The 12,331-nt window shown below is 40.5% G+C and overlaps 1 protein-coding gene across 1 annotated transcript in view; it reads right to left on the bottom strand.

Moving 5' to 3' along the window:
• Positions 1-12,331, bottom strand: part of LOC310863042 (metabotropic glutamate receptor 4-like) — a 184,974-nt gene that overhangs the window by 50,731 nt on the left and 121,912 nt on the right. The window contains exons 3-5 of the mRNA XM_083771166.1: positions 4,061-4,196; positions 1,979-2,133; positions 1,338-1,478 (exon numbers count right to left, since the gene is read on the bottom strand). Of these exons, the coding sequence (XP_083627292.1) occupies positions 1,338-1,478; positions 1,979-2,133; positions 4,061-4,196 (432 nt within the window). The remainder of the gene's footprint in view (positions 1-1,337; positions 1,479-1,978; positions 2,134-4,060; positions 4,197-12,331) is intronic.

Below are 12,331 nucleotides of genomic sequence, written 5' to 3'. Positions count from 1 at the left end.
TGGGAGGTCGGGGTTTGATCCCCGCCTCCCGAGTCATACCAAAGTCTCTAACAAAGGGAGCCAATGCCTCCCCACTTGGCATCAATTTGAGCTCATAGTAAGTCCCTGCGACATAGGCTACTAGAATTATGTCCAGGGGGTGTACTTGTACATCAAGCTGCCTCACAGTACAGAAACAGGAGATAGCCCTCCCTCCTACCCTATGGGTCTCATGACTCTTATCTGCAAGCCTAATAACGTATTATTATTGCTTGTAAAAAAAAAAAGAAGAAAAGGAAAGGAAAAAAATGCCGGGTCAAAAGAAGAAACCAGACAAGGAAAGCATGGATAGATAGCCCTTATGGGGTCTGACTCATGCCAGGTCAAAAGAAGAAAACAAACAAGGAAAGCATGTATACATATAGCCCTTATGGGGTCTGACTCATGATATTTCATAAAAAGTCTCTCAGTCGTTCATTTCCTTTCATAAAACTAATGAATGTTTGATACATAATGTCGAAGGCCCAGAGATGCTGGTCAGAAGTATGTGAATGTAATAGGCTATAATATTAAAATAAGGTGCAGGTATATTCGAGCTTTGACAATCAGTATACACGAAGACTAAATAATCCAAAGGGTGGCGCTAGAGGAAAAGCCATGGGCTAATCAATCATTGCATGGCATCTAGATTTGAGTTTTTACATACAGTGTTGTTTGGGACCAATTAAATTGGTGGACGGACAGCCACACATGCACAGGCATGAAATTATATTATATTGTGATTACAACAAATTATGTTGATGAGACATTTCTTTATGTTCGGCCATTTGTTCTGTCTTGCAGATTCCATGAACTAATTAAGCACATAATTATCTTGATAGGAGTTTGGGGGCATGGGGCATTGTGAGAAACCCTCAAGAGAAACATTCTGTACTGAGAATTTTGACCCTTCCCTCTAAATATGTGCTGGGCTCCTTAATTGGGTTTAAATCTCATTAAAATCTCCCAGTGATTTTCCACATGGACAGATAGTGCTATCAGCAGCTGCATGTGCATGTGGCACAGGGCCTGCAGGTACACAATATTTATCCATGAAGACTTATGAAGCCATTAACTTGCTATAACCGACCAGGTGTGTGAACACCTCAGACTCAGCAGTTATACAGTACAATGCTGCAATGGGCCTTGAGACTAACCACACGTTTAAATATTACATTTGCCTCTGTTCCAGTGTTTAACAGGTGAGCATGAGTGAGAATACAGTAAGACAAATGTGTCACTTCATTCAACGCAAAACCGTGAAGATATTTATATATTTTATATAAGTAACTGTTAACTGATGTAGAGGAATATCTTACTTGTGCACTTTTTGAGCCCAGACCCTTTCTTCAAAGCATGACGGCTGAGTTTGCAGTTGAAGTTGTTCTCCCAGAACTCTGCAAACCAGATATTCCTCCTGTTGTTTTCCAGCGTGCGGCTGATGAAATAACGATCAAACCCTGCATGGACAGATCAATGGTTTCATTGGTACTGACGCACAGACAGTGTCACAGCAAACTGATAGGTAGAAGTGTTCTGACATTGACTTGCTTATATAATTAATTATATTTAAATTGTTAGTTTGTTGGTAGCAGATCAACTGATAGCACAAAGATAATTTTTCTTTGTTTCATTTTCCACATTTTTAATAAAGCTGTAGAGAGGGAACTCTCTCACCCCTGTCAAACAACTCTTCTTGACGGTGGAGCTGAAGTGCATGTACAAAATGCCAGCGCATCTACAAAGACTGCACCAATACATAAAAAGTATTTAATTACATGAAACAGATCAAAATATCCTTGTCCTTCTATATAAAAGGTGTATTATTATTATTATTATTATTGTTGTTGTTATTGTTATTATAGCATCCCATGGGGGTATTTGGTACAGAGGGGAAAAAGAGCACACCAAGTACAGTGCTACGAACTCTGTTTGCCAAGTGGTTAATTCCACAATGTACCTCTGATGGAGTGGCGCCTGGGCAGGATAGTGATGGCTCCCTCTGCCATCTCCTCCTGGTTCAGAACTGGAGAGATCTTGGCACCCCAGCTGTCTGAGCCAACCCAGATAAAATGACCCGTCTGGTTTGCCTTCCTGGCAGCATTCAGCAGCCGCCTACATAGACAAGGAACACAGATGACACTGTGTGTAGGGTCAGGCTCTCAGGCTTTAGCTTTGATTATTATCTCTGCCAGGAGTCGTGTTTTCACAGGTTTTCACCTGTGTGTGTGTGTGTGTGCGTGCGTGCGTGCGTGCATGCGTGCGTGCGTGCGTCTGCTTTTTATTTAAATGTGTGTGTGTCTATGTGTGTGTCTCACACTAGTAGGCTACTACTACAATTAATAGGCTCTCCAGCCAGGTTATGGAATATGTATTATGTATCCCATAGGAATAAGGTCTGGAACCAGCGTATTGGGCGAATTATGTATGGATGGATATGGTACAAGTTCATCGACAGACAACAAGATTGACACAAAATCTGCCAAATCTCAAGACTCTTTCTGGAAATGTCAAATGTGCATATTAGTAATTTTGTGCACATTCAGTCCAAGCTGTCTTAAGACTGACAGAGTGCTGACATTCACACATGGAACACATGTATCAAAACTATCACCTATGCAGCACCATCTTGAAATCACAATGTACAGTTGCCTAAGAAGCATGTTGGATTTGACAATAACATGTTTTGGGTAATTGTGAAAAGATACAGATTGGGTAAGTGTGAGAGACTTTTAAAATAATCTATTGGGGGCACGGTGGCACAGTTGGTAGTGCTGTCGCCTCACAGCTAGAAGGTCCTGGGTTCGATTCCCACTCGGGACGCTGTGGGTGCTGGCTGCGTGTTTTCCTCCTCCGCGTCATCAGTGCCTATTCCACGAAGGCGGGGTTGGCGAAAGGGCCTTTCTGTGTGGAGTTTGCATGTTCTCCCCGTGTCCCCTAGGGTAGGTACCCTCACAAAAAACATGCAGTAATCCTGGTCACTAAACTGCCTCCCCCTGGCCAGCCGGGGTGCCTGATGGAGGGGAAAGGAACTGGTTGGAATAACGTGTTCCTTCCACGCGCTATGTCCAACCAGAGAAACTCCCCCCTGTCAGGTGTAAAGGAGCAACTCAGGCATGAAGCAAGCATGAGTTCAAGTCCATTGCTCTCCCCTTGTCCCCCATGGGGACTAGGTTGGTGGAGGGTGTGTAGAGCCCAGGATCACATTAGATGATTGACACAGGGGTGAAAAATGGGTTACAAAATCGTGGGATAAAAAATATATAAAAAATAAAAAATAATAATCTATTTAAAGAAAAGTTAGTCAAATAAATGAAGTCCCATATGCGTATGTAAATTGCATCCTGCACATAATTCTACATTCATTAAAACTCTGACTGGGTTGCTGAGTTACAGTCTAATTATCATTATAACAATGTGAAAGTAAAAATAAGGGAAAAGGTTATATTCGTGGACACTCAAAACATGTTGGAATTTTTTAATGTGGAGTCAATTAAAATTAATGTTTACATGGCACACTGACTATCTAGAAAATAAAAACAACATGGCACTTCATTTCAAAAAGGTTGCGGACCCCTGTATTAATGTTATAACATTGTTTAGTGGTTATATATGTTTGTCCTGGTGATGCTATACTTTTTACTGTCCATAGATGTGATTCCAAGTAGGCTGTCTACTCTGGTTGCAGCATAATGATGTATATAGGGGAGGGATATATATATATATTTATATCCCTCCCCCCATTTCCCCATTCCATTTCATACTCGCACAACCCCAAACATTGTCATCATGCCCCAGACAGGGAGAAAGATGGAGAGAGGTAGGGAATGCCTCCTGGCAGAGATGTATGCTCTACTGAGCACCAGTTTCTAGTTTGCTTTAACATTTCATTATAATGTCTCAGCGGACTTTGTTCAGAACAGTTCTGTTACCGCCCTTCCCCACCATGGTCACCACCCATCTGTTTCTGTGTTGTCCAGTCTTATAGAATCATTTTCATTCTCATCTTCACAGTGGTTATCAAGTTACTATGTTGCCTTACCTAATATCGTCTTCATTGGCGAAGATTATGACCACTCTTGCATTTTGGTTTTCTCCGAGTCGTCGGATGACCTTGTCAAACTCTCCCTGTTTGGCCTCCCGAGGAATCTTGACCGACTGGAAGATACACACACCCCCTAATCAGACACAGAAAGATACAGAACACAGTATTCAGTCATTTGTGAGTAACCAAAGAGTCACTAATAAGGACCATGACAGTAATTTACATATCAGAGGTAGGACAAAGTCATTTTTTGGAATAAACGTCTCAAAGCTTTAAACTTAAGTTCCAAGTCACAATGTCCCAATTAAGTCAAGCCAGGTAAGGTACTAGTCAAGTCTCAATATAACCGACAAGTCCCAATCTAAAGTTTTTAGTTTAAAGTCCTTCACATCAATTTAAGTAAAGGTAAATTATTCCTGCCTGGCACACTTTTTTAAAGAACATCCTCTTTAATATTTGGGCTTGTGTGAAGGTATACATATTTTCAAGTCAAAGGGCTCAATTCCAAGTGAAGTCACGAGCCCATTGGTGTTGCCTCCGGCACGTTACAAGATGTTTTTTATTTAATCAAGTTAATCAAGTGGACTCGAATCCACACCTTTAATGGTTACCACACCAGGCAAGTTACATACAGCATAGAGTAGCAGTATGGTGCCAACTGAAGAACACATTATTTTCATGTTAGCGGTCAACAGTTGTGCTTTCACCCCTGCACAGAAGGATTTTGTGATGTTACTATATGTTTTCTGAGATGATTCAGCATTGTGTTTTAAGTTACATGGCTATGAGGAGGCTACTATACACTATACAGATGGACCTGTGATAGTTCCCATTCTTTCATTCTTTCTTTCATTAGCTTTTCTTCTTGGTGGTTATAAGTTGTAAAGAATGGTCTGTAATTACATGGTTGAGAGAGTCTTTTAAACATTAATTTAACTTCCCTGTAATATATTATTAAAGGATTAAAAATATATTTCAGCAGTACCTTATGCACAAGGTGACTTCTACAATCACTTCAGCAGCACATGTGGCAGATCTTTTTATTTTTCTTCCTGTTGACAATGCTCTCAATGTATATTCGACTAAACGTAATGTTTTTGTTTTGCTTATTAAGATTTGATTTGATTTAGTGATTGATTGAGCCACCTGTGTAATGGGTGTGTATTGGGGTTCATTGGGGTGTTCAATAAAACACTCTTACTGCTTAGCGAGATCAGTATCAGCTTTTATTATTTTTACTTGCCTGTAGCTCGGTACTACGTAGTATAGGGCATAGCAGTGGCGGCCATTTCTGTGGCCATTTTCTGTCGTTTTATATTTTTTATTATTTTTTGGAAATCTCTATGGGAAAAATGAATGGGGCCTGGAACGATGGCACCAGAAAATGGCCACCATGCACTGCTATGCATTAATACAGTATGTGTTTTTAACCTGGGTTCTCATGCTGGGATTGTTGTGGTTTTAACTCTGCCGACACTTCCCCAGTGGTATATCACAGTTAGAAAATCACGTACGTTTCACTTTTTCCTGAAGCTGTCCCTCCCCATCAAGCACAGCTTTCATCAAGACAATTGACCCAGGGGAGGAATATATAATCAAAAGAAATACAAAGTGTGTGATGTGAGCCAAAAGGTAAAACGGTTATCTGCACTGCACAGGAATTATTTCCAAAATTTAAACAAGAAAATCTGGAGAGGGGCTCCATCTCACCTCTGCTTTCATTGCATCTAATTGAAATATATTCTGTCTTTGATGTTGTCTAAATAACACAGCTGGGTCATCCAGGGTTCTGTCATACTCTTTGAACAACAGAGGCAGCTGGATGTACTGTTCTGTAGATGGATAATTTGATTCTGCCCTCATAATCCTATCTTTAAAATGGTACTAAACCATGTATTACTAATTATGTTATTTTAGCTGATTGCACCAAACAAAGAATGCGGTTGGTAAATCATGTCGAAGTTAATGAAATTAAGGCTGGGGGAGAGGACATTTATGCAGGAGAATGTGTTGTGTAAGGGGGCCATGCGGTCCCTTCATCATTCCAAGCCAAGGGTGGTTCAGTGCATAAAACTTCACCCGTTTCACATACCGTAGTCACACATAAATATACAGTACTGTATATCATATAAAATACACTACAGTGCAGTATGAAAACTTTGGTACACGCTTCTGAAGAGGAGGCCATGTCTCACACTGTCAAAGCCAAGTGTTTCTCAGACAGTGGTCTCTGAAACTATGGAGATTGCACCTCAGTGATAGATCGCTGTGATTATTGTGATTATGCGTAAGCCTGTTGGTGTTCATCCTCCTGTAGTGTAGCTGGCAGAACAGAGAACAGTGAAGGAACAGTGCCACTGCAGTGCTGTGTGGTTGCACTGCAGACAGACATTAAGTAGCAGTGTTGATGGAGACATGTTTAGAGACTGAAAGGCCAAACCTTTTCAATATTTTATGAAGGATCATGCTACAGTACAATTTGTCAGTCTTATTTCACGTGGCTGTTTATGCATCGCACCTAGCTGCCAGCTTGTTGGTGGCACAAAAATGACTGATGATCACAAGTGCGCCCAAGCGAGTGTGCAAAAATATTAAACAATTAAAGGCAAAAAGCTGCTCGGTCCTCTCGCTTGACCATAATGCTTAATGTTTAATCTGTCGTACGACGGTGTCATAAATCAGGCTTAACATTGATGTTTCAGCTACATCTTTCACGGAAATGATGCAGCTGAAAATGCAGTGGTAAGTCTGCTCTTTCGTTCTTCCACCATTTACGTGGTCTTCTTCCTTGCTGGCAGTTGTACTCGACTAAAGTCATACTATCAACATTTGGTTTAGCTCAAAGTTGTTGAGAATGCTGTTTATCAAAAATGATAAAGACAACAAGTTGCAAATCTGTAGACTCTGGGGTTCATATTTTATGAAGCTCCTTATGGACTTCTGGTAATGATGATCACAGTCTATGTAGGTCTCAAGAACAAAGACTCAAGCCTGGAACGGCTGGTCCGGTGCATCACAGGAACATCAGAATGACTCTGATGAAGACGGCATAGCGGTCGTTTTGTATACTAGCGCCTAATAAAAAGGCTTAAAATGTCTGTGCTGCTCCAGTGTCATCTCCTTCTTCTCTATGTAGGTCTCACTCAGATGAGACACAACACAGCTGTTTTGCGTTTCACATAGTTGGATGTGTGTGCGTAATTGCGTATCTGTTTGTTTCCAGTCTGCACAGTCTAAGCACATCACAGTACCATGAGTGCATTTTAGCCTCCCAGTGGGGTTCAATCTCCAGTCCTGGCAGGCACGTACTGTTCGCGTGCCATGCTTTCTCAGCACAATGATCTACAAAGGATCGCTGTGAATCTGAGGACTTGGTGAGTTTTTGTAGATGAGATAACAAAAGCAAAGAAAGAAAACATGGATGACATCCCATACTGCAAGTGCCATTTTTGAACCAATGTCTTTGAAACCTTGTCAGCCTCAAACTGTAAAGTTTAGTTTGGCATTTAATTCTCATGTTGTAGGCTCTGTTCTGTAGGCTGTAGGTTCTGTATCTTTTCAGGCCCCCCAAATAATCATATTTGAACTTGGGACCCCCCATCCTGCCAAGCACTTTGTAGAAGTTATGGTGTTTGGGCCCACTCAAGCACATGTGTCTCCTCCTGGTGTTTTAGGCCCCCTTGAGCCCTTCTTAAAGCCAACTGCCACCAATCTAGGTTTCAAAATCGACTCTGACCTAAAGATGGACAAACAGATAAATGAGGTAGTAAGAAAGAGCTTCTTCCAGCTTAGGAGGCTATCTAAGGTTAAATCTCGTCTATCCCGCTCTGTGTTTGAAACTGTAATAAATGCTTTTATGACATCCCTCCTTGACTACTGTAATGCCATGTACAGTATATTGGCGTAAACCAGGTTTCCATCTCTCGATTACAGGTAGTCCAGAACGCCGCTGCTAGGTTACTTACAGGCACATGTAAGCGAGACCACATCAGCCCTGTACTAGCCTCCCTCCACTGGCTTCCTGTGCGATACAGGATTGACTTCAAAGTATTGCTCTTTGTCTTTAAGTGTCTAAATGGTTTGGCACCCATTTATTTATCTGAACTGCTGAAACCCTATGCTCCGACACGGACGCTCAGGTCCTCTGACCAGCTTCTCCTGGTGGTGCCTAAAACCAGGCTGAAGCTCAGAGGTTACCAAGCTTTTGCAGTGGCAGCTCCCAAGCTCTGGAATGAGCTGCCTCTGCACATAAGACAAGCCCCCACCCTTCAGGTGTTTAAATCACGCCTCAAGACTTTCCTTTATTCCTTGGCATTTCCAAGCACAGTATGAGATGTTTTGATGTTTAATGTGACACTGTGCATGTTGTTTGTGGTTTTTCAATGAAGTTGTGTTTTTTAATGTTTTACTGTAAGGCACTTTGGTACAATGTTGTTGTTTTAAAATGTGCTATATAAATAAAGGTGGTATGGTATGGTATGGTATTTTGTTTGACTCTGTTTGACAGATATAAATATTGTGAAAATACCAGATCTACAAGCTTGATGAGCCACAATAAATGGCCGTCAGTCCGTGACACCTCATGACAGGCTCCATTTTGATCTGGATCATCACCTAGATCTGCATACTGTATATGGAGCCGGCCAGCAATTCTACATCTTCGCCAACATAAGGTCATATTTTTGTTGTAAACCAGAACCAGTGTTGGGTTCCACATGGTAATTATTTACTTGAGTGGCTCTGCAGACTATACACAAAGAGACATATGGTGATCAAATAACATTAAAAAGACAATTAAGAAAGTTGGTGGAGTGGATCAGATCAACAATAAATGGTGTTTTGAGAAGTCTTTTGAGATGTCTTTGACTTAACATGAACCCACCATGTACAGTACAGAGCACATACCACAAACAATAATGTGTTCTAATACTGTATTTGCATTGTGCATGTGCAGTACAGTATACACTGTACAGTAGGGAAATTAATGTATAATTTCCCTACAGTACAGTGTATACTGTACTGCACATGCACAATGCACGTCATCTTTTCTTCTTCATGCCTTTGCAAGGACTGTTTTACGGCCCTAAGGGATGAACATAATACGATTCTACATCAACCAACATAATAACAAGATAACTACATAAGTGGCCCTGCAGTGTCTTAAATTATCCATCATTTTTGGACAACTCAGTCAGACTGATATGCAGCTAGGGCCATAATGTTAATACCAGGTCAGTGGACGTGGATACAAAGTGATTGATTGATTTAAATATTTATTAACAGTTTGCAGATGATGCAGTGAATAGGCTACTATGTGGATACTGAGTGAATACTATGTGACTAGTGACTACTTAGTGAATAAGTGTATACTATGTGAATACAATGCGGATACTAAGTAAATACTACGTGGATACTACAGTAAGTGAATACTATGTGGATACTAACTGAATACTAAGTTAGAATACTAAGTTAGCCCGCACCAGAAAATCTCCTTATTTTTCACATTCAAATGTTGGATGGTATGCCTAAACTAGGAACAATTCCTGAGTTAAAAGTGTCAACCAAGATTTTGGGAAAGGGAAAGAACTGAATCCTATGTTAGTTCTTCATTTTATTTTACTCTTAACAATGTATTTAAAATAAATGTTCTTGTCTAACCAGGGGTATCATTTTAGCTACAACATACTTTTTACAATTATAGTTTATACAGTTATTGCAACACCATAACTTCAATGTAACTAGTGTGTAGCTCATGTTTGAGTTTTGTCTCTTCAAGATTAGACTTCTGTCCCCTAGGGTAGGTACCCTCACAAAAAACATGCAGTAATCCTGGTCACTAAACTGCCTCTCCCTGGCCAGCCGGGCGCCTGATGGAGGGGAAAGGAACTGGTTGGAATAACGTGTTCCTTCCACACGCTAAGTCCAACTAGGGAAACTCCCCCCTGTCAGGTGTAAAGGAGCAACTCAGGCATGAAGGAAGCATGAGTTCAAGTCTGTTGCTCTCCCCTTGTCCCCCATATATGGGGACTAGGTTGGTGGAGGGTGTGTAGAGCCCAGGATCACATTAGATGATTGACACAGGGGTGAAAAATGGGTTACAAAATCGTGGGATAAAAAATGTATATAAAAAAAAAGGATTAGACTTCTAAATATATTTCATGGTCTGCCTATTGATGTATATTACCTAGAAAATGTATCAAACAATAGTTAGTGATCTCATCGAGTCGTGGCCCAAGAATTATGACAAAATACTACTGTGAAGTCCAAGTGTGATTCCCACCGCTATCATCTGACACACCCAACACACTGATAAGACTCAAAGAAGCTACCTTAATTGGAACCGTGATCAGACCATCAGTATCTACAGCTCTACACAACATACCCACTTCACATTGGCTGTTAGCAGCACTAGAAGGTGTTAATTTTATGTTGAGTCTTTACTGATGCAATCAGTTTCTGCCAATTGACATTTAATTTGCCCTTTACCAGTGCTGATGCTTGTACTGGATTATACTGTGGTGTTAAATGCATTCCCTTTCCTCATTTATTGATACAGTACCATTGTTCAATGAGTTGAATAAGTATTTATTTATAGATCATCATCATCATCATCCTTCGACTGTCGTCAAGGTCCTAGACCTGTCAGCCATTGCTGCTCCCAGTTATTGGAATGTCAGTCCTGTATCCCTGGAGATTGTGTCTATATGTATGTTATTGGCGGCAGTTCAACATAGATCTGCTCTTTGGTTGGATGAGTTTTCCATGCAGGAGATGTTTTTAACAGACATGAGGAGACTTTGGGGTCGATTATGCAAGTGGAACAATATTACATATAATATTACAGTTTTAAGAGGTGGGGGCGTGTGGAATGTCATATAACAATTATGGGCATGGTAAGAAGCGCTTTCGACACCCCGTGGAGTGCGCAAAACGGCCGTGAATTAGTCATGGGAGTGTTTAAGGAGTGTTTGAGACGTACCCAATCAACATGTCCGTACTATTCTCTTTACCAGTTAGCTGATGTCACATACGGAATGCGCCCTTTGGGGATCGTGGTATTACATTTCTTCAGGCTGGCACCATAGAAGACATGACATGCCTTTGTCACATTTGGGTTAATTATTCCTATTGCACTGCATGCTATCACCTTTATGCCTCAAAAGAACAGACCCACCTATACCTTTCAGATCGGAATGGAACTGCGAGTAGATAGCAGCATATTGGCAAATTGGCAATCCATGCGTAATGTTCCCAGAATCGTCTAACCCCCGAACATGCAAGTTCGTTTGATATTGTTTAATTCGATAACGATAGAACCATGTACCATACAGCGAATGAAAGCAAGATTCCTAAGGAATATGGAGATTTTTACATTTAATAAAACGGTTGAGAAATGAGAGAACCATGAGTGTTTATAGGCTAATATCAAGCTCAATCACCATCCCGACACGGAAGAAATATAGCCTAGTGCATGCATGTATATGCACTGTTGCACTTGCACACAGTAGCCTACACACGCTCTTTATTTGCTTCTATTGAAAAACACCAGTAAAATAACGTTTATTATATTTTATTTCATTCAAGTCACGACGAAGGAATGAGTTGAATGCGTGCTGCGTAATGCTGTGGCCCCGATGGTATGGTCTTCGCTGAGTTCGCTCGTAGCATTTTATCGAAGAAGACTTGAATCGGGTGTGATACAGCGTATGAAAGCAAACTTCCCAAGGATTATGGAGATGTTTTTATTTTTTTTAAAGGTTGAGAAATGTAAGAATTATGGCCGTTTCTAATCTCAACATTTTACCAAAGAAAGCCTCTCTCTTTGCCGCAGCAGAGAGCTCTGTTGCCATGTCCCATAGAAACAACTAAATAGGTCTATAAAAATAATCCCAAAATAAGCGCATATAACAGGGGTCTGTAACCTATTTTAAATGAAGTGCCATGTTTTTATTTTCTAGATAGTGAGTCTGCCATATCCAGATTAATTTTAATGACACCACATTAAAATAAAAAAACATATTTTGATTGTCCACAAATATAAAGTTCTTCCTTCTTTTTAAATATTTTCTTGCACATTGTTATAATGATCATTATATATCCCCCTGCAGTCAGAGTTCATAGTTTTAATGAATGAATGTGATGCATTGTGAGCTGGTAGATCTGCTATTTTCAAGTAATCTTGGAAAAAAGTGGAATATTTTTGAAACATTGTATTGAAACATTTTAAAACACAAATCTGTCATGGGGGTCACTGGCCCAAAATATTTT

Source organism: Protomyctophum parallelum (genome assembly GCF_964188405.1).
Source record: "Protomyctophum parallelum genome assembly, chromosome: 8".
In the NCBI taxonomy this organism is placed as follows: domain Eukaryota; kingdom Metazoa; phylum Chordata; class Actinopteri; order Myctophiformes; family Myctophidae; genus Protomyctophum; species Protomyctophum parallelum.
Note: the sequence above shows the minus strand (reverse complement) of the source record. Positions and strands in the feature narration are given on the sequence as shown.